General features: G+C 36.8%; 1 protein-coding gene across 2 annotated transcripts in view; it reads left to right on the forward strand.

Moving 5' to 3' along the window:
- The first annotated feature begins 1,554 nt into the window (after positions 1 to 1,554).
- The window catches only part of ntrk3b (neurotrophic tyrosine kinase, receptor, type 3b), a 139,891-nt gene continuing 113,861 nt past the window's right edge, over positions 1,555 to 27,584 (forward strand). Inside the window, exons 1-2 of one of the 2 annotated variants that reach the window (XM_089129893.1) lie at positions 1,555 to 2,203; positions 26,355 to 26,429. In XM_089129893.1, coding sequence (XP_088986019.1) covers positions 1,956 to 2,203; positions 26,355 to 26,429 — 323 coding nt within the window. In that variant the 5' untranslated portion in view covers positions 1,555 to 1,955. The remainder of the gene's footprint in view (positions 2,204 to 26,354; positions 26,430 to 27,584) is intronic. The other variant, XM_039658949.2, reaches the window with a different exon arrangement.

Below are 27,584 nucleotides of genomic sequence, written 5' to 3' on the forward strand. Positions count from 1 at the left end.
TTAGCTGTGAAAGAAAAACGATCAAGTACTCAAATATTCAGAGGACACCTCAGAATCCATTTGCCATGACTGTTTATTTGAAAATGTGTGTGAAGGGTTTATTTTAAACTAGGATTTCACTGATGTTATGCATTCAAAAAGTCTCTTTGGGATTTAAAATGTATTCAAATATGCATTTTCCTCATAGACTTGTCTTGCTTGCTCTGTTTAGTCTGAGTAAATGAAGAACTAACCCACACTTGGAATTTGTCATTTAACCCATCCAGTGCACACACATTGTGTTTAGTGAGAAGTGAACAAACACACACTGGAAACTGTGGACAGTCATTTTTGTTGTATCGCCCGAGGAGCGATTGGGGGTTAGGTGCCTTGCTCAAGTCATTTAGCCGGTATTGAAAATCAAACCCGCAGCCTTTGGGTTAACAGCCTGACTCTCTAACCATTACGCCACAACTGCCCCCTAAGGATATGTTTAGAGAACTAGAAGCTGTTATACCTCACTTAAACAATAAAGTGACTTTTATTGATGTAACTCAGTAGTCCCGCTGATTCAGTCACATTGCAATAAAACTGTTCATTTCTATGGTAGCTTAGTACTACAAGAAGCACATTTGTTTCAGTAAAAATAATAATGTTAATGCACTTGCAATGTAAAGTCATTGCACTAAATGTTAAAATATAAAGTCTTAAAAGTTGTTGCTATTTTTTTCAGTCCAGGGAACATTTGTACTTTTTTGAAACACAATGTTACTGTAGACACACACACACACACACACGTTAAAGGTGGTCTTTAAAAATAAAAGCTGCCTTGAGTGGCCAGATATTGAAGTTAAAAAGTAATATATATATATATATATATATATATATGAAGAGTTCAGATGCAAAATGCCATTTGAAAATTTCTTCTTTAATGATGATTTTTATCAAGCTTGTATATTTAAGTTCAGAAATTTCACTTAAATAATAATTAATAGGTAATTATCATTGCCATTTAAGTGAAATCACTGAACTTAAATATACAAGCTTGATAAAAATGATCATTCTAGAAGAAAATTTCAAATGGCACTTAGAGGCTTTTGCATCTGAACTCTTCATATATATATATATATATATATATATATATATATATATATATATATATAAAATATTTGTCATATGCAAACCTTCTTTAATGAGTATTGAATGAACCTTTAACATATATTTGTTTTCTATTTGCATATTAAACACAACTTCCTCCTGACACTTATGACAACATTTATGAAACCCTTTTTAAAACACAATTCAACATGGAAGTCAAAATCTCGTTTGAATGTCAGTGTGGTTTTAGGTTATAAAAAAATGTCGCTATTTAAATAAATAAATTCAATTAGACCATATGACAACGTCCTCATGTGACAACTAGCCCCGGCCTTCTCTACTTGACAAATCAACGTACTGGGTAGTCTAGTATGAAATATCAGAGACAGAAAACAACGGAAACATCACTAATGAAAGAGTTTATTCCTCTTTCACTAATGAAAGAGGAATTAACTAAAATCGATTTATATATTTATTTTTTTCCTGCGCAAGTCTTACATAAAAGCCTTTGTTGGTCGGAAATCGGATTCCTCCTCCTCTTGCAGGTGTCAGTCTTAATTCTGTCCAGTAGGTGGGACTTTATCCTCGTCATCCGGAGCATCGCGCCTTCAGCAGTACTTTCCTCCAGCTTGGGCACTGAGAGCGTCTCTATGATGGACTGTGGAACGGAAAGTCGAGGCGAGTTGTGGCATTTGCTCTTGTTCTTTTGATAAGGCGATTAGATTGCGAGCCCAACCTCATATGATGTTCCCAGGCGCGCGCACTCTTATGTAGCCAACGCATTTAGATATTAAACACTCATATCTCCATCAGCGATCTTCATCATCACCATCCTCATCAGCCCTGGAAGACGTCGAGTCGTGTTTGACCCAAAAGTCATGGATATATGGTTGTGTTCAGCGGTTCCTGTGTTCACCTGGAGGCTTTTCTTTCTTTCAAGCATCTTCCAGGGTTATTGGAGCTCCATGCTCGATTGTCCACCAACATGCAGCTGTTCGCCCATTGAGATCTATTGCAATAAGTCCGACAGTGGAAATTTCTTCCCTTTACTTGCTCTACAAGATCCGGCGGGCAATGGCAGTAACAATAATGACATTGAAGAGCTCTTCAGGAACATCACGTCCATGTAAGTGGGTTTCTGTGCGTCCCTCTCCTATACTGCGCAAAATAGATATATATATAAATATATATCTCGCCACGACTTCCTCATATAGTAAAACTTGGCTTCACGATCAAATCTGCATTATTGTTTGAACTTTTATTTTGTATCATGTAGCCTATATTTCAAAACTAATTCGATTATTTAAAGATTCACAATCTCAAGATACCATAAATATATAGTCTATTATCAAACATTTTGGATATCAATAATGCTATTGCTGTTTTGCAATTTTATGTCGCGCTTCTGCATTAATTAATGATCTCAGCATGTAAGAACCTGTTAGCTTTCTCATCGATTTAATCAATGCAGCAAGTCTGTTTTTCATATTATTGAATGAACGTTCAGACTGTGTGATTAGAAACATTAGACATTGGAAATGGTAGCCTATTGTCCACACTTCCCTCATTGCTTAAAATGGATTGTTTGTGGGTACAGGTCGAAACATAAACGCATTGTTGTGACATTTATATTAAAGAAGCCATTGTAGTAATGATATAACACTAGCAATGAATGGTTTGAAGTGAACAGTAGTGCACCAACAGGTTACAGAGATTTCTTTCATTCAGGACTCTGGACAGCTCCTACAATCTCCATAGTGCTGGGGGATTTAATTTACAACCTTGATCTGTTATAAAACTTCTATATTTATATCGAACATGAGCTGTTTCTCTGGCTGTCGGTCTATCTTGATGTCTGTCCTTTTCATGGCGCTACCTTGACAGACTATACATGACAATGTGTGTGTTTGCAGTGAACACATGATTTATTTAGTCACTGTCTCAGAAAATGCAGGGGATCCTTCAAAGTTTCAGTTTTTTTAATGGAAGTGTCTGTTGTTCAAATGTGAAATTCAGTATAAGAATAGTTGTGTCTGTCTCACTTCAGCTTTTTGAGCCAAAATGCTTAAATTTGTTATTAAGACTGAGTTTAGTCTGATATTAAATGGATGTATTAGGGGTTTTTTGTATTCATAACAATCAACATTTCTAATGCAGCTATTGCAACTATAAGCATTCTCTCGAGTTTAAGCTTCCAGCTATACATACATGTATATGAAACACATTTCAGTTTGGTTTTTTCAGAAGAGTACACTTTTTTATATTCTTGCGATAGCATTTGAAACCCATCATATGACTTACAAGCACATCATCAAGTTTTTATGAGGCCTTTTTTTGTATTAAGTAGGTCAGGACTGCCATTCGAGAATTAACAAGAACGTCTAGGTTTGGCTTTTTAATGTGAAGAACCGTAACTAATGGCATTGACCCCGTCTCTCTTCTACACGCAGCCAATGAAGTATTGGTTGAATTTGCTTTTTAAAGGAAATTCGTGTTACATTTTTGTTACAAGATTGTCTCTCTTCTAATAGTTAAAATAGGGATTTTTGTCGGGGAAGCTTATCGTAGAGCCATCTGCGGGGGCTTTTATTACTGAGGAATATAAATGAAGTACTTTCCAAGGCAACAATCAAAAGACGCATTGATAACCTGTGGGAGCAAAGGAGATTCAAAAAGGAAGGGCTTGAGATCTGGAAACGAGGCTCGGGTTGAGCTGTTTGAGCTTTTGAAGTTTGTTTCTAAGGTGATTGTATTTTAATTAGCTTATGATGAATCATGGAGAGAAATGATAGGCGTGTGAGACGTAAAGTGTTGAGAGAGCGAGAGAGAAACTGCTGAATTGTTGGTAGCCAGAAGCTGTTATTCTTCAATATTTCACAATCTATCAAACAACTTTAATTTATATTGTATAGTGGAATTGGGATTCGATTTCAATATTTGCATTATTTTCTGAAAATTCTCATTATCGCAATTTAAAAAAAATATTACATTTATGTGAATTTATATATCAGTATGTATTTATCAATGCAATATGTTTTTATACAATATGGTACAGCATTATTAAGAATCTAATGAGAATCACATGCTGAGAATAATGATAATTGCAAAAAAGCTAAATAAATAAAACATCCAGACAGATTATGGTAATGATACTTTTTAAATGTGGGGAAATGTGTTTAATTCACATGAAAATAGTGAAATAATGACACACTGCAACAAAAAAAAAAAAAATCTTAATGGTTTTAAAAACTGGCTTCATTTGCTTAATGCAAAATATAATATTTTCCTTTTTTCATTTAATATTACGGACTAATGACTGCCCAAAATTTGTCTCTACCATTTGACACTAGAATGGTCAAGGCTCCTTGTTTAAAAGTTGATAACACATGCACAATGACATATTCCATCCGTAAATGAATTGAAATGAATGAATGTGAGCTCCTTCCTTTCTTTCCAAGGCTAACTATGTGATGGGAACGAGTTTAGGAGAAGAGGAGAATGCATTGGTGCTCTACAGTAACAGTGGGGATTTGTTTCTGAACAGAGCTTCACTATTATCAGCAAATGTATCCCACAATGTAATGTAATAAACCGTTGATTTACACTGCTGCTTCTTTAATTGGAAATGTGCCCATGTCAAGCTCTGTCTGTTTAATGTTTAAAGTTTTTAGGTCAAAACTAGCACTGTTCTTTATAATTAGAGAGCCGTCCGATAGCTAAAGTTCATCTGAAGGAGCAGTGCGTAATTATGTTGCATGATATGGATATACTGAAGCAGAAAGAAATAAGATCTAGATCTTCTGTTCAAATTGAGCTAGGTTAACTCTTATAACTTGAGGCAAAACACAATGTGAAATACTTGAGGCAAAACATGTTTTAATTTGACTTGGCTTAAGTTCATTGTTTCTCTAAAGAAATCATTTTTGAAAGGGGTTACTGAACTACATTTATTTTAAATTACATAATGTTCTTTGAGGTCCACTTATAATGTTGTTAGCTATATTAAAAATTGAAAAAGCATCATTTATAAGTAATAGGCTATAGTACTTTATATCCAGTTTTTGATACTCTCTTTGAAACAATCCGTTTTGATGTGCATGGTGTATTAAAGACTTGGAAGTAAACACCCACTGCTATGATTGGTTAGCAGTTTTCCTTATTAAAATCAATTCTAACATCTCTGCCATTGCTAAAAAGAATATGCCACGCTAAAAAGGAGCTCGTTTTTTTTTTCTTGTCATAGTCGTGATGTTGGCATTACAAAAAAAAAAAACAGAATCACGTCCCCACACAGCTTTTGACTTCTTTACTCATTTTATAAGCTCTTCACGTGTTCTGAGCTGGTCAAAATACCATCACATCCCACTGTAAAAAATATTCGTAATTTTAATGGTAAAAGACTGTAAAAATGCTACAGTGCAACATTGTTAACTTCAAAAAGTTTCCGTAATATATATGGTACACTCTAAAAATGCTGGGTTGTTACAACCAAAATTTGGGTCAAATATGGACAAACCCAAATGTTGGGTTAAAAATGTAATAAAAAAAAATAACAGTTGAAAGTGAAAGTTGAAGTTGGGTTAAAATTTTAAATTACATTTTTAACCCAACATTTGGGTTAACCCAGCATTTTTTAGAGTGTAAATAACTGTGATAGATCTCATGGTACATTTAATGTAATGTAAACTCATCGTATACTTTACAGTGAAAAAACGTAAATTGACATTCCCACAATTCCCTGTGTGACACTTCACATTTTATGAATTTTTTTTAAATAACTATAGTTCCTCATAATTTTCGCTTACGGTTTTATTTCTTACAGTGTACGCACATACAACATACAACAACAGTTCAGTCTAATAGGCAAAAATAGGCAATATGTCATAAAAGCCGACTACCAAGTTTAGAACGTATCCCTTTGCCTTTAGGTTCAGTGTTAAAATGATTTGAATGTTCGGTGATTTGAATGCAAAACGTATCAGGATTAAATGTTTGGACAAGGAAGATGTGAGTTCTGAAGCTTACAGGATAGTACAAGGATCTCTTGTACGTCAAAAGAATTCTCAATTCATGACCCTTTTAATAATTCCCATCGTAGTTTCTCTTCTGTAGCCTGTTTTGTCCCATGTCTCAAAAATCAGATCGTCACATAAAAAATAATCGTAGTTGGTTAACAGAAAGTTTCCGTAATATATACGGTAAATAACTGTGATAGATCTCATGGTACATTTAATGTAATTTTACTGTAAAAATACCGTTAAATTTACAGTTTTTGAAAGTGAAAAAGAACAACTCGTATAATTTACAGTGAAAAACCGTATATTGACATTCCCACAATTCCCTGTGTGACACTTCACATTTTATGAATTTTTGTTGAAATAACTATGGTTCGCTTATGGTTTTATTTATTTCAGTGTACGCACATACAACAATACAACGACAGTTCCGTCTCAAAATAGGCAATACGTCATAAAATCCGACCACCAGGTTTAGAACGTTTCCCTTTGCCTTTAGGTTCGGTGTTAAAAATGCCGATTTGAATGCTAAACGTATCAGGATTAAATGTTTGGACAAGGAAGATATGAGTTCTGAAACTTACAGGATATTACGAGGATCTCTTATACGTCAAAAGAATTCTCAATTCATTAACCCTTTTAATAATTTCCATCATAGTTTCTCTTCTGCAGCCGGTTTTGTCCCATGTCTCAAAAATCAGATCGTCACATAAAAAAATAATCGTAATTTTAATGGTAAAAGACTGTTAACTGGTTAACAGAAAGTTTCCGTAGTATATACGGTAAATAACTGTGATAGATCTCATGGTACATTTAATGTAATTTTATTGTAAAATACCATTAAATTTACAGTTTTTGAAAGTGAAAAAGAACAACTTGTATATTTTACAGTGAAAAAACGTAAATTGACATTCCCACAATTCCCTTTGTGACTTTTTGTTGAAATAACTATGGTTCGCTTACAGTTTTATTTCTTACGTTGTACGTACATAGAACAATACACCATAAAATGACATTTCCGTCTCAAAATATAGGCAACACGTCATAAAAGCCTCAATTCATGACCCTTTTAATAATTTCCATCATAGTTTCTCTTCTGTAGCCTGTTTTGTCCCATGTCTCAATAAATCAGTGCAAGGCGAGGACAGAGAGTGAAAAAGATGTGACAGTTCAAATGAAATAAGCAAAATATCTCATTAAATAGATCACATCATGAAATAATCATCTGGTCACTGAAAAGGAAGAAAAATGAAGGCGCACTTTTCTCACTTTTGTGATTTTTAGCCCTGGTGTCTGTACAAAACGAAGCGACAGAAGCACAAGAATGGCAGCAGCGCAATGCTACAATGCCACTCTTTTCGACACCGCACAGACTTTGTCTGCCACCACAAGACTTCTTTCATGGCGGCATTATTCCACCATGAAATATTGAACACTTTGAATCCGTGAACAAAATTCCTTTGATCCTCCTTTTCTAGGTCACATAAAATCCTACAAGCCACAAATTCCTTACCAACACAACTATTTTTAGATCCAATTTAATTAATATTTTCTCTCTTTGAAAGCTTAATTTGTGCACACTATGTTAGTAATGATTGTGTTTTAAGCTAATAGGGTAAAGACCTAGTCTGCAAAGTTTTGGATGCGGTCCACAAGACTGAATATGCATCACCTGGAATAGATTTCAGCTTCAGTGTGGCAGAACCTCAGACAGTCAGACGCACAACCATATAATATCATGAAATGGAATCTGTCAGACATTCACGCTTTTCTTTTTTCCCCCAGACTATGAGCCAAGTAGATATGGAGATTGAAATTGAAATACAGCAGAAAGATTTTAAATGGAAAATGTCCTATCCTATTAAAAGTGTGTACAGCTCTTGTCATGTGCAAGATTCTCAGAGGGCTTGGAATATGTGAAAATAGATGTATGAGAGTCGCAGAATCTGATTTGGCATATAGTACATGAAAAGACTGCTGTCACTGTCACTGTGTTTGATTTGATATAAAATGTCTTTTGTATATTATAATCCAGTTTCAAGCACCCTTCTTAGATGACTTCTTTTAGTTATGCGTCACTATACTGACAGGCTTCAAACTTGTCCACTGCCAACTCATAAGGTATAGCGTCCTTACTATAAAGCAAAATTGTAAGGAAATAATTTGAAATGCTTTACAAAACAAGCAACTCTTACAAATGGCTCTCCTCACTTAAAGTGCAGACTCACACATTGTTTAAAGTACACTGTAAAAAATGATTTTTTTGGTGAAGTAAATACTAGCCTACTGGAAAAAAAAACAATATGTAATTTACATGAAAAAGTTAGTTCAGGCAAGAATTAAAAGAAAAAAGGAAATTTCATATCAGTCCTTAATTCAAGCGAGTAGAAATGAAAGTGTAAATATCAACTCGATAAAATTAAGTAAAAATTACTAAACTTTTCTGATACCGGGGTTCCCATCATGCACTGGACCTTGAATAATTAATGAGGTACATTTTTCACTGGTTTCCAGCTGTATTTACACTGTTGTATCATTGATTTTTTTGTTGTCAGTATTAGCAACTTGACATTTTGTGACATTTCGAGTAAAGTTTTTGCTCAAAATGACACATTCAAACACAAAAAAGACGCATCAAATGTTACCGCCATTGTGTATTGTCTACCAAGTATTGAGGTCTTTGCATTCACATGATGCTTAACAACTGACATGATGTAATATAAATTACTTAGATGATCTAAGTTAAGGGCATACTATAAATGACGAATAAATTTCAAGTAATTTATAAATAAAAGCTTACTTATTTTCAAGTTTACTTAATTCCATATTCCAAGTAAATTTAACTTAAAGATTTCTAATTAAAGCTACTAGCATTTTCTGAGTGAAAAAAAGTTGCCTAGCTTTTTTCAAGTAAATCCATTTTTTTTTTTTTTTTGTGCATCACTGCACGGTAATTTTTTTTTTTCATTATTAGTAAATCACAAAATTTTTTCTTTTGTCAAATCAACTTAAATAATTTATTTAGTTCAGATAACATATAATTTTGAGTTTCTGATGATTAAATCATTCTCCTTCATTGTATTAACTCACTTTTTCCAGTTCAATTAACTTAAAATTTGAAGGCAATCAGGTTACTTACTTTAAGTTAAACCAACAATATTTTTTTACAGTGTGTGATACTCTAGTACACATAAAAATATGCAAAACAAGGATAAAATAGTGCATAATTATTGTTACATAGCAACATAATCCATTACATTACACATTTAAATAATATAATCAGTTTACTTTTTGTTTCTTTTTAGATTTTTACTCTGTTTTACTCTGTTTATCTCTGATTTTGTGATCGGGTCATATAGAGGCTTGTCTGTGTATGCTATTCCTCGAAGAACTTCTGAACGTATATAACAACGCATTCTCACCCCAAGGCGTCACCTTTGACCATGCTTCAATATTTGACGTTTTAGGCGCCCTTTAGCGTCACTTACATGACGCGATCCTACGGCGTCATCTAACTGACGCTAAAGGAAAGCGTCAGTTAGAGGACGCGGTTAGGTTTAGGTGTGGGGGTAAGGTACACGCGATCCTAGGGCGTCACCTAACTGACGCTAAAGGGCGCCTAAAGCGTCAGATATTGAAGCATGTCCAAATGCTTCCCAAGGCGTCAGTTAAGTGACGCCTTGGGGGTGAGAATGGGCTGTATATAAGCAGTAGGCTTTTTTAGAATGGAAAATTTAAAAGATAAAAAAAGAAATAGTAAGGAGAATCAATTAATCATGTATAATTTACTGCCATGGTGAGAATAACATCATGTAATCAATAAAAAAAGACACGTTTTTCATAAAAACATATAATCTAATTACAAGTACTAAATCTTGGGAATCTGTTTACGTAATCCAGATTACATGTATATATAGGTGTAAAAAACACCTATTTTGTAAGACAACCTTTGAAATAAGGCATTTAGCTGATTACAGTATTGTATGTGTTTCCCCTCAATCCAGCTCAAAAGAATCAGTGTAAGCAGATATATAAAAAAAAGGATTAATTCTTGCAGGAAGCTTTTTTTAAGAGTCCCACAGGGACCACAATGAAAACGCAACACTTCCGAAACTCTATTTCACATCTGGGCTGCAAAATGTCTCACACTGAATATTGGTCCTTATACTTCATTTGAATCAGAAGTTAGTTAACACTTGTTGTAAGCGTTGGAAACTAGAGGAAGTCGGTGTAAACCTGTTCGTGCACACACACTACGTTTACTATCCCAGCCGGCGGGTTGCAAATTCTGATCAACAGCATGTATGTGCTAGCGCTCCAGATGGGATGTGCTTTAAACACTTTATTTTCACAGCCAAAAGTTTCCCAGATTTGCATGCTGTATGTCACTTTGGGCTTCTTGCCAGTACAAAAGAGAACAGTGATCCAGTATTTTATTTAAAAGCTTCTCATACAACAATGGACTGCTAGAATCCTCATCAGGGGACATGCCATGTATGGCTCAACTCAAGACAAGACATATTGAGTGCACAAAAGAAAGCTCTACATGAAATAGTACTAGAAGTCTTGTTGATGGAGATACCTGCTCCGAAGTTTTGCACCATGGAATCAACAGCAAGCCATTGGCAGCAGATATAATTTAATTGTTATTAATATAGTGGCCAGTGACAGTCTGGGGTGACCCACAGTAAAGCCAGCAGCAGTGACAAGGTTAAACAATCCTGTATTTATTTGTAATCTTTCTTTAAATCACTATTTGACACTACAATTATTTTAAAATTATGGGTTAGACACCTTTAACTTTGCCATCACTACTCTATCACTATGCTATAATAAAGTCAGTTACTCGTTGTTTGGTCAGCCAACAAATTATTTACTAATAGAACGAGGCTGTTTTTGAATGAATAGTTTGAATGAACGATTCAGTGACTCACTCAAAAACTCATGAAAACAGTAATTAGTTTCACTCTTTAACCCTTATGCTGCATTAGGGACATTTTTGGTCTTTTGCAGTTTAATTTCTTTGACCATTTTGGCTGTTTTAATGCAAATGGTATGAAATTTGGCAAAATTGTGACTTTTTGGATACATGTAAAAAATGTGATCCCATTTTGCAAAATATGTATAACACACACTGTGTAGATCAAATAGTAACACTCAGCACCATAAAGACCAAAAATGGCCCATTGAAACCCATTAAAACGTTGTTTAAATCTGAGGCTGTCAGTAATACATGAAACATGATTTTTGCTCAAACATCCTTTCATTTTGAAGCAAAAGCATTATATTTGCATTATATTGTGTATTCCACCAGATGACGTCACTACATATTTATTCCCTATGGGTGGAAATGCACCTTATTTTAGGCAATAGGCAATGTTTAATAGGTGGCCATTTTTGGTCTCTAACGCGCTAAGTGGGATTTTTTGCAAAGTGGGACTGTGATAATCCAAATCTAAAGTTTTCTCTTTGCATTTAGTTTATTGAAAATAATTGAATTTTTGTGTTTTTTCCGCTTATACAAATCGATGGTTTCGCAAACAAAACTGGTAATTAAAGGGTTAAAATCCTGAAATTTAATACATTTTTGGTAGTTATGATGAGGACTGATGCTGGTTAAAAGATTTAACTTGGTAAAAGTGGAAAATAATAATAATATATAATATTTTAGGCAATGTTTAATATGTGGCCATTTTTGGTCCTTAATGCACTCAACGGTGTTAAAAATCTAATGCAGCACAAGGGTTAATGAATCATTGTTTTGAATAAATCATTTTATAGAACCACTCATTGTCACCACCTACTGGTGTAAGGATGTGATCTGCGAAAAGAATCGATGAAAATAACAATACGAGCCCTATCATACACACGGCACAATGCGGCGCCAGGCATAACGCAAGTGTTTTTTTTGCCAGTTTCAGCCTGACGAGCCCGTTCTCATCCTTTGGCGTCATATAGGTGACGCCATATGACATTTCGTCAAAATACTACGCACATGGCACCCTTTAGCGTCAATGTAACACGCAGAACCCAAGGCAACATACAGGTGACTGGCATCCTTTTCTGTCAATATGAGCCCAGACCTAAACTACCTAAAGTTAGGGGTGTTGACACAAGACACATAAAGTGCTGCCTTGGCGGACAGTAAAGAAATGGCTGAGAACGGAAATATGTGCTAATACGAGACACTCAGTCAGTGGTTCTGGGCGGAGCATGAGCGATATGACATCATATTGCTCTGAAAATCCAAACGGTGATTTTGATTACTGACAGTGTTTAGGCTTTTTGAGGATAAAAAAAAGGACTTGAGGATTTTTTTTTCATTGGTGGTTGTGTCCACACACTGCAAAAGACACATTTATATGCAAACTTTTGCATCCGATGACCCCTTTAAAATAGGGCCCTAATACACATAATGACAGACTGTTGTGTAACTTTTAATTTAAGAGTGACGTGCAGCTTTTATAATCAGCATTTACAGGTTTATAATAACAAAAATATATTATGATTTATCAGAATGTGTTCGTTGCCAACCTTCTTCAAAACATCCTCTTTTATATTACAGAGAAGGAAGTCTTACAGGTTTGGAACGATATGAGGGTGAGGAACTGATAATAGAATTTTCATTTTTGGGTGGATTAACAATTTAAAGCCATACTCCATTTATACAAAAAGCACATCATGTACTAATTTATGTTAAATTAGCTGGACACATTTTTTAAAATGAAAGCTTTGTACTAGTGCATAGATTTGTATGTTATGGCTTCCAGGCTGTAGGGTCCCTAGGAAATTGTTTGGGTTCTCTGTTGAGGTTTGGATCTGGTGAAACATGAAGCAATATTCGTAATGTAATTCCTCGCAATAAGGCAATTGCTCATAATACATATTACACCCCCCGACCCCTCCCAACACACACACACACACACACACACAGTTAATCAAAGACTAAAATAAATAAGTAATGTTAGACAAAACATGCCAACAAAACCCAAATAAATGAGAAAACTCATTATGATGCCGGACCACTCATCGCTGGGATGTATTGGTTAACTTCTTTGAAAAGCTATCCAATGCAAAGAAACTTGAATTGTACCTTTTTTTTGCAGTGGATGAGATGGAAATCCAGCAGGTAGGTAAGGTGGTTGGTAAGCTGAGGAAGGCAGGCATCAGGCAGTTTTGTAGGTTGGTAGCATCAGACAAAGGATGGAGTCCAGTAATCCAACAAACGATTGATAGTTGATTGAAGAAAGGTGGTTAAAAGGCACAACTTAAATGTCAAAACTAATGTCCAAGTAGTGTTCAATTGTGATTCAATAGAGAACTATATGCTTGTACTGTATGTTCCAACAGCTTCCTTGTTCTTTTCTTGTGTTTGAAAAAGTGAGAGGCGGCCATTTTTTTTTTATTTAAACATTCTCACCAACTGTCAAAATAAAAGTCCCTACAAAATAAAGGATCCTGAATCTAACAAAACATTCCAGTGCTATAGCACAACAATTTAGATTAAACTAAACTCAAAATAGCTCCTACACTCATTTATACATAAACAATAACTCTTTTGGGTTCATTTTGTGACTGTAATCTTGTTACCCAGTGAGGGCCCCTCAGACAGTTTCACCTGTCTGTTCAAAGAAAATAGGTTCTGCCTCTGTGTTTCTGTTTTCTGCTTTGCTGAATGCCACTGTCTCCTTTGTCACACTTTGTGCTTCTCAATGACTTCCTGTCCTGTCTTCCTTACCTTGCCTTACCTGGCCACTTAATTACTGTAGGTGCAGCTTGCTAGTACCAGTTCGGACCCCCTTTTGCCTTCTGAACTGCTTTAATTATTCATGGCATAGATTCAACAAGGTGCTGGAACCATTTCTCAGAGATTTTGTTCCATATTTTCATGACAGCATCACGCAGTTTCACACATCCATGATGTGAATCTCCCGTTTCAGTACATCCTAAAGGTTGGATTGAGATCTGCTGTAGGTCATTTGAGTGTTGTGAACTCATTGTTCAAGAAACCAGTTTGAGATGGTTTGAGCATTGTGACATAGTGTTATCCTGCTGGAAGTAGCCATCAGAAGATGATACACTGTGGTCATAAGGGATGGCATATTGGGCCCCTTAGTACCAATTGAGCATTGTTTAAATGCCACAAGTCTACCTAAGTCCAAGAAAACAGCATTACACCACCAGCATCCTGAACCATTGATTCAAGGCAGAATGGATCCATGCTTTCATATTTTTTGACAAATTCTGACCCTACCATCTGAATATTTTACTGTATTTTTGATCAAAGTAACTGCAGCGAGCATAGGAGACTTCTTTCAAAAACTTTTAAACAAATCTTACTAACCCCAAACTTTTACGGCATGCTTTCAACAGCATGCAAAAAATATAATAGCAGATGTGCAGAGAACATATTTACAGTGTTTAAAATGTCTTCTTTTTAATATGTGCCCGGCTGCGGAGTTGATGACCATTGCTGTTTTTTTCTTCACACATTCTCCCCACCAGAGAGCAAAACGTGTGCCTGTTTCCCCCTGATAAGTGCAGGAAATCAAAATTGCCCACTACTCTGCGTTAAGGAAGTCCTCTCGTGCAGGTTTTCCAAACAAGTGCTCGCTGCAGCCTTTGGCATGGCAAGTGACATTGTCATTCCAGAACCAGGAGGATATTGGCGTCCGTGCCATTATTGCTTCTCTGTCTAATGCTCTCTACCTCATGGGACCTAATTATGCTCATTTTCATTTTGGCTGAAGCTCAGGAGTGGATGAGGATAGAGATGTGCAGAATGTAGATACAGCACAGAAGGGGTTTTGTTGTGCCTATATTTAGACTGCCAGTTCTGGACATGGATCATGAAGCTGCGATGCATTGCACACAGTTAATCTAAGGCACATTGATACATGGCCTAAATGCACGGTTAGTTTGGGAAAGTTAAGTCTTACGCACATTAGCTTCAATAAGATGCCCACAGCACTTTAGATCAGACAAACTTAATGTGGAGGAAATTCTCCTTGAGAATGTGTAATTGCTCTGTTGCTGGTCAGAGTCAGGTGTTGGAATGAACACTTTTGGAATAGGAATAGTTCACCCCAAAATGAAAACTTTTTACCTCTTCTTCCATGTAACCCTAAACGAGAACATTTTTGGGGGACTAAAGCATTCAAAAAGGATGCAAAGGCACCATAAAGTATCATAAAAGTAGTCTATATTATGTATAGAAAGTAAGTCCAGTCGTAAGGGATTAAAAAATGACATAAGGGTGATTAAGGACAGCAGAATTTTCTTTTTGGGTGAACTGACTGTTAAATGATGGCTACATTGTCATTTGTGTTTTAAGAAGAGAGCCAATTTCTAGGTCAAAAAATAGTATATTCCATAAACACACATTTTTCTAAGTGATGAAACAACAACATATGAGGATGAAGATGTTGAAATGCATTGCTGATTGGTGTAGTGAATAGGGAAAATGAGTCTGAGACATTTGCACATTTTTAAAGGTCACCGCTATATGGAGACAGTATAATTGCCCTGTGTATATACTAGAAATGAGACATTATCGTAATTTTACCTCACCTTTCCAAAGGAAGTCAGACAAATTGATAAAAGAGCTCAATATTTCAATGCTAAAGTGAGCAAAGAAGTCAATACAGATTTCAATAATTTCCTCAAGCCTTTCTCACAATATCAGCCAGTGTCTTCAAAATATACTTTTAAAGTTAAAATATTGATCTATAGTCTTGTAAGTTATGTTTTATACATAAAAATATATAAATCTCATATATTCAATCATATATATATATTTGCATCTTATAGCTAAGGTGAGAGTGTCCAACTTGAACAAGTAGCCAAAATGGAGCTATATAGCCTCCTTTGTGCAACACAAATTCCATCATTTTTCACATGAGTCATTCCCAATTGTAAATGAGTCATTTACATTACAGAATGGAAAGTATAGTACATAGGGATTCTAATCAGTAATTCATTTTTGTGAAACTGTCCCCCCCCCATTTACATGAACCATCCGAACAAACCAATTCATATGAGAGAATGGACAATTTAGGATAAATCAATTTACTAAATTAATCAGGCTTTCCTACTCTACGGCTCTGTCCCAAATGGCACGCTTCATGTGCACTGGCAGTCTTGTGGACTTACAATGGCTGCTGTGTGCGTGTCACTGTTAAATCCACAAGACTGAAGGGTGTCCTATATTTGTCATTTTAGGTTTCAGAACGGTGCTCATGAGCACTCCCTTTGTGCCAATATATGCCCTTGATGTTTTGCCAAGCTCGCAAGCCCGCGTTGGAGGAAGATCGTCATAGGGTTCCATTTGGGACAGGGATTAGGTATGAGAGAAAAGTTTCATCTAGCGGGTTTAGTGGGCGTGGCCAGGAGCCTACGTAGCTAATAGTGGGCGTGTTTACTGTCATACAGGAAGCAGACAGATCCTTCTCTGATTTTAACCCACACTCTAAAAAATGCTGGGTTGTTTTAACCCAATTTTGGGTAAAATATGGCTGGGTTTGTCCATATTTTACCCAAAATTGAGTTCAAACAACCCAGCATTTTTTAGAGTGCAGCGATTAGCGTTTCTTCGCACCACGTTACTTGTTGGATAAAGTTGATCGGCACTGGAAAAGATACACCAGTGTTGCCAGACGTACAAAAATGATATTATTTGTTTAAAAATCTCATAATGAATGATAATTTCTGAATATTGTGGCAGTTCAAATGATGGTTGTTGTAATCATAGGGCTTTTATACTCATTGATTTAGCTTTGGATCCTACGTCTACAGCCATGTGAGGAAAATGTGAACGTGGTGTTTCATATGTCTTCCATCTCATCTCATCTTAACGTTCCTGCCAGGGCATTCAGGTCAGTTATTCCCAAGCTGAGGTCGATAGTTTAACAATAAAGTAATTTTCAGGTCATGTCAAAAAGTTGTTGGTCTAGATAAATATCTGTATTGTACATTTAGCTGACGCTTTTATCCAAAGCGACTTACAATTGCTATGTCAGAGGTTGCATATGCCTCTGGAGCAACTAGGGGTTAAGTGTCTTGCTCAGGGTGTCTCACAGTGGATTCGAACCCGGGTATCTCACACCAAAGGCATGTGTCTTGTCCACTTCACCACCAGCAGCCTGTCACATCTTTTGAGAGGGCAGTGTTAGAGAAAATGGCCTTGATTTGTTATTATAAAGATATATATAATTTATTCTTTGCCATTTCAACTATAAATTTGACATTTTGAATTTGATAGAGTTAAAATGTTACAATATAAATACATGCTGATAGTTCATCTTGTCTCCAAGAAGGATACCCACATAGATTTATAATTTATCTACCTTTTCTACAGCTACATCTGTCCTGTGCACTTTTAGCAGTGAAAGTTAATATACAGTATCTATGAACCCTACCAACTCCGGTGCAAAAATGAACCTTTGGTCTAATTACACATTGGTACATACATAGTCAACCATTCTGAGATATGTTTTCATGATTATCGAATGTAAAGAGTTTTATCTTTAAAAAACTGTTTAGCTTATGATGCAAGTATATGGGGCATAGAGTAATGAAAATAAAAATCGCTAGTTAATACCACTAACAAGGCTCAAAATAGTCCGACACTAACACGGTAGCATAATCAGGGTCATTGCATGCAAAACGAAGCATTGAGAACTGTGTAAGTGTACAGACCGTTTAATAAGAAGATATTTTATAAAGACAGTCCACTTCGCGAATACAGGCAGGAGCCATCTTTGGAAAACAGTCTCGAGCAGTCGGACCACAAACGCCGAGACAAGTGCGCTGTGAGATGTGAACAAGCCAGAACTTGGCTCGGGGTAAAGAACCATTAAAGAACATTTTAATAGCCTAAAGAATGCATGTGGAATGGAAAGGTTCCATGGAACCTTTGGAACCATGGAAAATGATATTTGTATCATTGTTTACAATTCTTTTCCTTGTTAGCCTTACTAAGATGCCCAATTTCATTTGCTCAGTCCTAGTTTCTCTTCAATTAGCTGCTTATTGATTTGTACGATCCCTCTGTTAATTAACCAATCCCTGCAACCACGCGCCAATGACTCCTGATTTATAAAATCCTGCATTGATGCACAATGTTGGAACTGCTTGATGTTTGTTCATGTAAGTTTCTATTCATTTGTTTCTATTGTGTAAGTTAAATAAGATTTATCTTGATTGAAGTGTTTGTGTTTCTGTTCTAGAAACCGCATGTACCTCCTTGCTCATCTGCTCTGTTTTACCTGTTTCAATGGATTAATAAAGTGGTCAAATGGAATTGTACAGTACTCTGTGTTCTTGCAGACATCACTGCTGGAATCAAGCCAGACATTTCCACCTTAAGCCTAACCTCCAGAACCATTGATGCCAAAAACCTTTATTTTTTTAGGAGTGTACAATAGCATGGCAAGTATCCAGAACACCCTAGCAACATGCTGACCAGTCAGGAAGCTCAGGAACAACATAGCAGTGGTCTGGCAACCACCTTCAAAACCCTAGCACAGGCAAACAACACTCATTTCTTCAGAAAATATAAATGGTATCACTTAATTTTACACTGTTCTTGTAGCACATGCTTACATGCACGGACTATAACAGTAAATTTTAGATGCAACTAACTCTGAATCAAAACCAAATCCCTACCCTATAGTGCATGCAGTTAATTATTATTACTCAAGACACATTAAAATAAAGTTTAACCCATAAATGCAACTGCTTGTAATTAAAGCCTTATACTCTAACTGCAATGTAACACATGCTAACAAACCTTAGAAGTGCTAACCTCACATAATGCCACCTATTTCTACCATTTAACATGCAAATCAGCAGCAGGCACCTACGAATGATTTATAGCTTGTTAGCGGTAAAGGTGAGGCATATTGTATTTATACATCAGACGTGTAAATCCTGAAATCAGCAACAGATGGAGGCCAGCTGTAATTTCATCGACTAGATACATTAGAAATCAGGCATGTTGTACACCTGTCTCTGAATAGTTGCATTTATTCAGATGTTTTGTGGGTGTAGAAGGAACAGTAGTAAAGAATAGGTGAAGAGTAAAACTATGTTTGCTGACTCAAGCAGTCATGCTGAAGAGTTTTGTAGATGTGGTTGCTCTAATTGCTATTACGAAATCATTTAATTGGTTGAGTTCATAATCATACTCCTCAGTGGTCTAGGGGCCCTATCATACAGCTGGCGCAATGCGGCACTAGCAACACAAGTGTTTTTTGCTAATGTAGTCCTAGATAGCAAACTGACATTGAATCAACGTGGAAACATGACATCGAAACAACGTTGATCTGACATTGTTTTGCTCATCGAATTAACGTTGAACCAACGTCAGACGCGTCATTCTTTCAAAACTAACGGAAAATCAACTTGAAATCAACGTTGTTTCAACGTTATGAAAGCAAACCAATTTTCGATTTTCATTTAGCTTTGAAGAACGCCGCATCTGACGTTGGTTCAACGTTAATTTCGATGAGCAAAACAATGCCAGATCAACGTTGTTTCGATGTCATGAGAGACGTCGTTTCCACGTTGATTCAATGTCAGTTTGCTGTCTGGGGTTTCAGCCCGACGCAGTTATCATTTTCACGTCTCGCACCACGTTGTGCAAATAGCAAATGCATTTGTTCGCCCATGGGCGTGTTGGTCTGAAATCGAGGTGTGTTCAGGCGCATTGTTTGTGCGTTGTTATTTTGAGTTGTTAACTGAAATTTCTATTAAATAGAAATTAGAGCATTAGTAATATGTGCCTATAGGCAGGTGCACAACTCGCATACACTCTGCTTATTACACACACATGGGCAGCAGCATAAAAAAAAGATTACAATGTAGAATATTATTATTGTGTTCATAAAGATATGGTGGAATCCAGCTTGTCCCATTGATGTTCTGCTTGCGCGCTTTAACCTCGTGCGCTAGCAGATCCGTTTCCTCTCTGGAGAAGCGTTCAGTCTTTCTGCTTGCAAATTCCGTCATGTAAATAGCAAATCCATCATGGCGTGAGCTCAACTGGCTTTTAAAGGGAATGGGAAATTACACTCATTAAGAGGATAGGGACAACCCTTTTAGACAGACTGATCTCATGAAGTAGCGTGTGTATGACACGCCAATTCGTATTTCCATTTTTGGCGTGCTATCAACACGCATAATCGCTTTTCAGCGTGTTTATGAACGCCGTTGACTTAACGTTATTACTGTATATATAAATATATGACTTACCTCAACCCAGTCCCTAAACCTAACCGTCACTGGGGTTAATGGCATTTATGACTGTTCCCTCATCATCCTAGAAAAAAAAAGATAGCTCCCCAGATGTAGATCTACATTTTGCTTCGTTTCGCTTGGGCATTTGACGCCGTGTACAGACACGCGGAATGACGCGGACGATAATAGACATCCGCGTAGACATACACGCATATACACATGGATAGCTCAAAATGCGTAGATATAACACGCCACTTGACTCGAAAGTGACGTGTATGTTTACGCAAAAGTCATGATGTCATGTTGCTTTTAGACTATGCACCGGGTGCACCAACCATTTTTCCCGTTGTTAAACTAGCAGAAGTGGTTCCGGAAAGGTCCTAAGTGCACTTGTGCCGTGAGCTTTAGACCATGTGCTTAGATCGTTAAAATAGGGTCCTTGGTTTTTAGCTTTTCAGGATTCTTTACTCAAAGCCTGGCTCTTAGAAGAAAAGGAAGGTGTCGATCAATGCCTTTAGAGCACACCTGAGACAATCTGCTTTATTAAATGTTCTTCCATTAAGCTCTACATACTTGTGCTGTAGATCATTTGAACAAAGTCATTAATCATGCCTGAGTGTTGAGAACAATGGAGAGAGAGGAAATTATGAAGAAAACAGCCATGAACTTGCCACACAGCCTGAGAGAGGCTTTTCATTTCAAGCTGAAATGAAATGGGCACAGAGCCTTTGACTGATATTTGAGTGATTCACATGGTTTAGGGTGTGCATCTGTATAAACACGGCTGATCCAATGCATCTGGATCACAGCAATGCCATCCAGACTCAGTTATAGCTTTCTATGCATCCAGCAAGCGAGGTCTGATTAACGAACAGAATGTTTTTTGTATGATGTGAAGACTCAAAATCTCTTCATTTATTGTTGTTTTTTAGTACTATTATTGTTTTTATTATTTTTATTATTATTTTTATTTTTGTTTGAAGATGTGGGAGAGAGAGAGACTTTAGGAGACTTTGGGATAAGTTAAACTGTATGAGTGAATGCATGTTGGATTGAGACTGAAAGTTTATGCAGTGTATAGTTGGATATACATTACATTGTTAATGGGAACCACATGTTCTTGTGGTAATGCATGTGTTACTATGGTGATGCAGTTTTTTCTTGGTCAGAAGTATTTAAACTGAGTCCCTTTTGTCCGAAAAGCAGGAAGAGATGATAACGATGCAGAATGAAGACCTCTGTTTCTTTTCCTCCTATGTCTTATAAATATTATAAATAAATTCGAGAGATCTCTTGGCAAAATCACTGGTGTCTCTTTTCATGGGGAAAGCAAAAGAAGTTTTTTTAGATCTACAGATGGATATTAGATATTAGTCTAGTTAGTCTAACTGATTAATATATTATTTATAAATTAGTCAACTAAAAGGGATCAATGTGTTTAAACATATATATATGTATATATGGTAACACAATAAGGTTTCATTTGTTATGTTAATTAACTAAAGCAAAAGCCTAAATTTTTTTTACTGTATTTGTTCATCTTTTGTTAAAAAAAAAATCCGTCGCTGCATATGTTTCCTCTGGATTCCATTAGGACTGCATGGATAAAAAGGGGTGTAGTGGTTTACTGTTTTTTTTTTCTTTGCATGATTGTGTTTATGGGCTGGAATATAAAAAATCTTTAAAAAATCTTATTTTTCATAAATTTCACCTTTATGGTCAGACTCTTTCTCCTTTGTCCTTTGATTGACTGGTTGACTTCCTGAGTCTATGAAACCACTCCCTCAGAAAGAGGCAGTGGGCTCAGATTGGTTAGTTTGGGCCGGTTTGTTATGATTGGCTAAACTGTTGCTCACGTTGCCCGGATACTTAACACCCATTACCTTTACGGTCGAAACGTGCATGTGCTCCGGTCCAATGTAAATAATGGTGTCGATACTGCAGTATCAGTATGAGCCAGAATCAAACCCAGAAAGCGGCGATGAAGAGAGTCAAGCAGAACCTCACCACACACAGCTCTTACTAAACGTTTCTGAATGGTAATTTGCCTATATTTTTTTAACTTTATACACGTTTGTTTTACACAATAGCATTGAACTGACTGGCTACTAACGTTATAAACACAAACAGCGTTGGCATTGGTTTACGTTCTTGATCAAATCGAAAATAACATAAAGTATATATACATGAAAAAATACATTTACAACATTAGAAGGCCTAAGTTACTTATACAAAATTCAGGTCCATAATGTTTGTACGCGTTTGTCGTAGACACAAAATAGCATAACTAGTAGCCTAGTGGCTATAAAGCCAGCGCTTGCATTTGATAAAACTAAAACACAAGGCTACGTCTGAAATTATACATGCAAATACATTTAAAATGATGAAGTCTTAGCCTACTTACAGGTTGTGGCCCAACAACTGCTGCCTCTGGGTTTAAAGTTGGAATTGCTTCATGTTTTAGTAACAGTTTCTTGTTGAATCCGGTGTTGAACTCGTGGAGATTCTGGAAGCTGTCTTGCGTAAAATGCGCAGCACAGAGAGCTAAATTACGATGGTCATTTTCAGGAAATTGTATTCATTGTTGACGAAGTACAGCGTTCGTGGGAAGCCCATAACACATAACACACTCGACGAGCCGCAGAAATATGGCCATGCCCTTTTGTGCATATTCCGGAGGGAGGGTTGGCGTAAATGTACGGGTTAGTGACGTCTAAAACCCAGCTGTAGTCCCAATCGAGTCGTTTTTGTAGGCATTAAACTTCCTGATTTTTAAAAGATGATATCTCTGCTTACATTGAACTTTCAGTGCTGCAACTTTGCAGATACTGTTCATTAGGGGTTTAACGTTACATGTATTCGTATTGAACCGTTTCGGTTCGAAGCTTCCGGTTCGGTACGCATACAAACCGAACGGTTGTTTGGACCATTTTTCCTGCCGGCAAAATTCGTGCTGACGCAGCCAACACAACGTTGCGCAACATCAAATGGCAAGCGTAATGAAAGCAGAACGAAACTGCGCTACTCGTTATGTGCTTCACGGATCGTTTATCAGTTCGGACCAGCAACATCTGTGCAGCGCGAGCTGATCTCGATCAAGCGACACTGTTAACACACAGCGCTAAGAGATCCAGTGAAGAAAACATTTGAATTCGCCACTGAGTTAATAACATCGCTGCGAGATCTAGTGAGATGCATTCACATTTCTCCATTATTAACCGTAGATCTCTATTAGATCAAACAGCGCTGTCATGGAAACCAGGAGAAACATTGTGCCGTAAATGAACTAGTAATACTTTACGACCACAGACCAGCAACATTCACCATGGATTTATAGTAACACTAACTGGAACCAGTTTGGCCGGAATGGTGAAATGCTTTCAAGTACTTCACACATCTTTTTCCAGCACTTTAAAATTCAAACATTATCTAAATAAATATATAAATGTTATTTTTAATGTGATGACCAAAACATTATTTGTTCATCCTTCAAAGATGACCCCCATTTATAAACCTGAAAGTTTCAAGATCTAGGAAAACTCACACTTATTTAAAAATATTTTTCCTTTAAACAAATAGGAAATTTCTCTGGCATTTCTTTCTTTTTGCTGTATCGAAAACGTACCGAACCGTGACTTTAAAACCGAGGTACGTACCGAACCGTGATTTTTGTGTACCGTTACACCCCTACTGTTCATACACCAACAGCAACATTACACACTATTTAAAATTAAAAAAGTGATATCGCAATCAACCCCCCCCCCCTTTAAATGCAGCCAAATATCAACAAGACAAGTACAAACGGTCTTGTTGAAAGGCTGAATACAGTTTATTAATATAGACAGTCTCAAACAATAAATAATAGTAAATTAGTTTGCACACAATAAAAAGAGAACGAGCGAAAGGGAAATTCCTGTCTGCTCAGTTCCCTGCGCATATTATACATTGCGGACCATTATCTACACTTTGCGTCGGAAAACGTGAAATAAAGCCACTTAATTATTGTAGACATGCAGACCCATAATCTACACGCTGCCTCTGTCCTTACTTGACTTATCCTTTCCTGGTTGTGACGTCACCTGCCCGTGGCGCTGACTCTCACCGTTGGACTAGTTGAATTACGTGCTTCAGACGCAATCACGCAGGGGCGTTCCCAAAGCGTCATCGACGCATCGCGAGTTCCCTCGAAAGGGAACTGTGATTCTCAATTGGATAGCGTCGATCAAAGCTCTTTGTGGAAATGAGTGACCTCAAGACACAGTATAAAACCAATGGGCAGTAAAGTAGCAGGGCCTCTGCTGTATTACATTAACTGCAGTGCGACTCATTTGTTAAGTGTCACTCTCTCCAATGCTGTAAACAGAAACATTAAATCTACCTGATGGACTGTGCTGGACTGGGTCAGGGTGTGTGTGAATCTAGAAGGGTGTATTCCTGTTTGCTTTTGTCTGTGGCTGTGTTCTGTCAGAGGCACATCCGTAATTTCTCCTGCTTGGAACATCTTTCACTTCTATCCAGATTGTGTTTGGTTTAGCTGGCAGATAAAAAGCTTGCGGAATAGGAAATAAAGGCAGTCCTGCATGCCCTGGCAGTAGCTGAATTTAAATGCAAGCATGTTTTCAAGCAGATTCTGACACTGATAATGGTGTTTCAGTGACATGGTAGGGGAGGCGAGGGATAATTGTGTAACACCTTTGATTTTAGTATTTATTCAGAAAAGGTAGATTTAATTTTGAATGCAAATTAATTTATCATGTAAATATCTTTTTTTATCATTGTTTATTTATTCAAAGTGTTGTTCATGTCATGTTTTGATATCTGGATTGGCAGAGAAAAACCTGACATTATAAAATTCCATGTAAACATGATTTTCCTGTATTGCTGGGTGTTTATAATGTGCCCATTTATGATCATTATCATGGTTGTGCACGAAAACACATTTACTTTTGCTAATACTTACTTTGAACAAACCTAAACCTAAGTATTAAAATTCAGCACACAAGTTCTATTACTTTTCTATTAGGTTCTATTACTTTGCCAAGAAATCAGACATATTTTTTTCCCCTGGTGGACAATAAAGGTTTTGTTGTTTTTTTGGGGGGGATTTATTCAGAAATTGTTTAGTCTAAACTTTTAAAATTTTTGCCTCTTTAAAAATATATAAATAAATAAGTTTAGTTGGCATTACAGTTATGATAAGTTTAAACATATCTATGAATTAAAGGGTTAGTTCACCCACAAATAAATATTGTCAATATTGACTCACCCTCATATCATGCTTTGTGCATTAGACTTTCATTCACCTTTAGAACACAAATATATATATATTTTTATTGAAACCTGCGAGCTTTCTGTACCTCCAGTGACAGCTATGCAACTACCAGTTTCAAGCCCCCATTATAAATATAAAAATCCATGTGACTCCAGTGGTTAAAGCTCAATTTTAGTGACATGTGACAAGTGACATGATTTGTTTGTGCAGCAAAATATCATTTATCCACTTTATTTATTTATTTTTTTTTTTTTGAGCAATTCAATGAGTCCTTGCTGAATAAGAATATTTTAAAAAAATCTATAGACCCCACACTTTGTGTGTAAATTATTTTGGGATAAGAGAGGATTAGATTGTGCTTATTGTGAGTTTTATTACTGATGTTTCAATCCAAGCTCCCCCATATATAAGTTTACTTGTGTCTCTGGTAATTCTGCATAGTTATCTTTGTGTTTCCCATGTTATATTCATTTGACCTTACAGTCTAGGGTAAAACAAATTGTTTTGCTAATTATTTCACAGTGCGGTTTGCAAGTAATCACACCCTTAGGCAATCTGCGTTACCAACACACAAATGCCTTCGAGAGGAATGTTTCAAGTGCGCTCGCTGAACTGTGATACATTTTTCAAAACTCAAGGGACCTTCCGTTGGGTTCCTGCCCCAGCCATCAAGTGGAAAAACACATATATCTTGGTTGAATAAATTGGTGATAATGGTGCTGTTTTCAATATTTTCTCTCTTTCGTTTGTAGACACATAGAAAATTGGACTGGATTGCAGATTCTTAAGGATGTTGACATGGAACTGTACACAGGACTCCAGAGACTGTGAGTATTCAAAAACAAATCCCATAGAGGTTACATGCATTTTACACTAAAGTCTGGTGCACACTCCACGATTTGAGTCATCTGAGACATGTTTTGGGAAGATGTCTTTAATGTTTAGTTCCCTTTTCAAGGGAACCCACGCTGTGTCAATGACACTTTGAGAATGCCTCAGAATGTGTGATTGTGCAGAATGTGTGATTGCGTCTGAAACACCAACTAGTCCAATAGCGAGACAGGACATCACGGGCAGGTGACATCACAAGGCATAAAAGCACATCCGGAATGACCGGCGTTAAATTCTGTGCCTCAGCTTCTGTCAAACATATATCGGTGGGTCCTGCAGATTATATAAAAAAAGGTTACAGAATCCAGTTTGGTTCTCATCCACTAGATTCAATGGGGTTCTATTGACGTTAGTACATCCCGAGCAGGCTCTGGTAATGGAACAAGAAGTAAAGTCTCTAGTGAAGAAAGCTGTAAAACCATTTCACAAAATGTGTAGATGCAGCTCTGGCGGCACTTAGACTGCAAGGAATTTGGATTCTGAACTACAGTCCCTCCAGAAAAAAGCGATTATGCGATCGCTGAATTCAATGCAAAATCAGCCACATTTGCGGGGGCCGCATTTTTTCAAATATGCCGCACTTTCGCCACATAAATTGCCGATTTCTGTGCAAAATGTGCGGGGTTTGCATGATTTCATAATCCTCGCATTTTCGTTGCAAAAAAGTCACATGTATCTTAGCAGAAAGTTGAAAAATGTTGCGTTTGCTTCCCACAAGAGCTGCCATTTCCCCCTGTTTCCATGGGAACTTTATGAAGTGACGCAATTGACCTTTCGCCGGCCCCTCCCACAAAATGGCCATTGTCCAATCACACATCATAGCAACCGTTACTGTGTGAGCTGTTCCGTCAAACAGTAAGCGGTGCGCCCACGGCGTTTGTAAATCGGACACATGATACCCCGAGAGATTGTCTGGAGAAGTTGTGTTTTTTCCCTTTCCAAAGCCCAAAACACAACGCGAGCGGTGCCTAAGATGTATTAAACAGTGTGGACGTGGTTAACTCATCTTGGCGTGCAGCGTGCGTGCGACTGAGATTAGTCAAAGAAGCACGGAGAAAGCAGATCAAGAGGATCCACAAAGGACTTACTGT

The sequence above is a fragment of the Pimephales promelas genome, chromosome 1, assembly GCF_988280905.1.
Source record: "Pimephales promelas chromosome 1, fPimPro1.hap1.1, whole genome shotgun sequence".
NCBI lineage: Eukaryota > Metazoa > Chordata > Actinopteri > Cypriniformes > Leuciscidae > Pimephales > Pimephales promelas.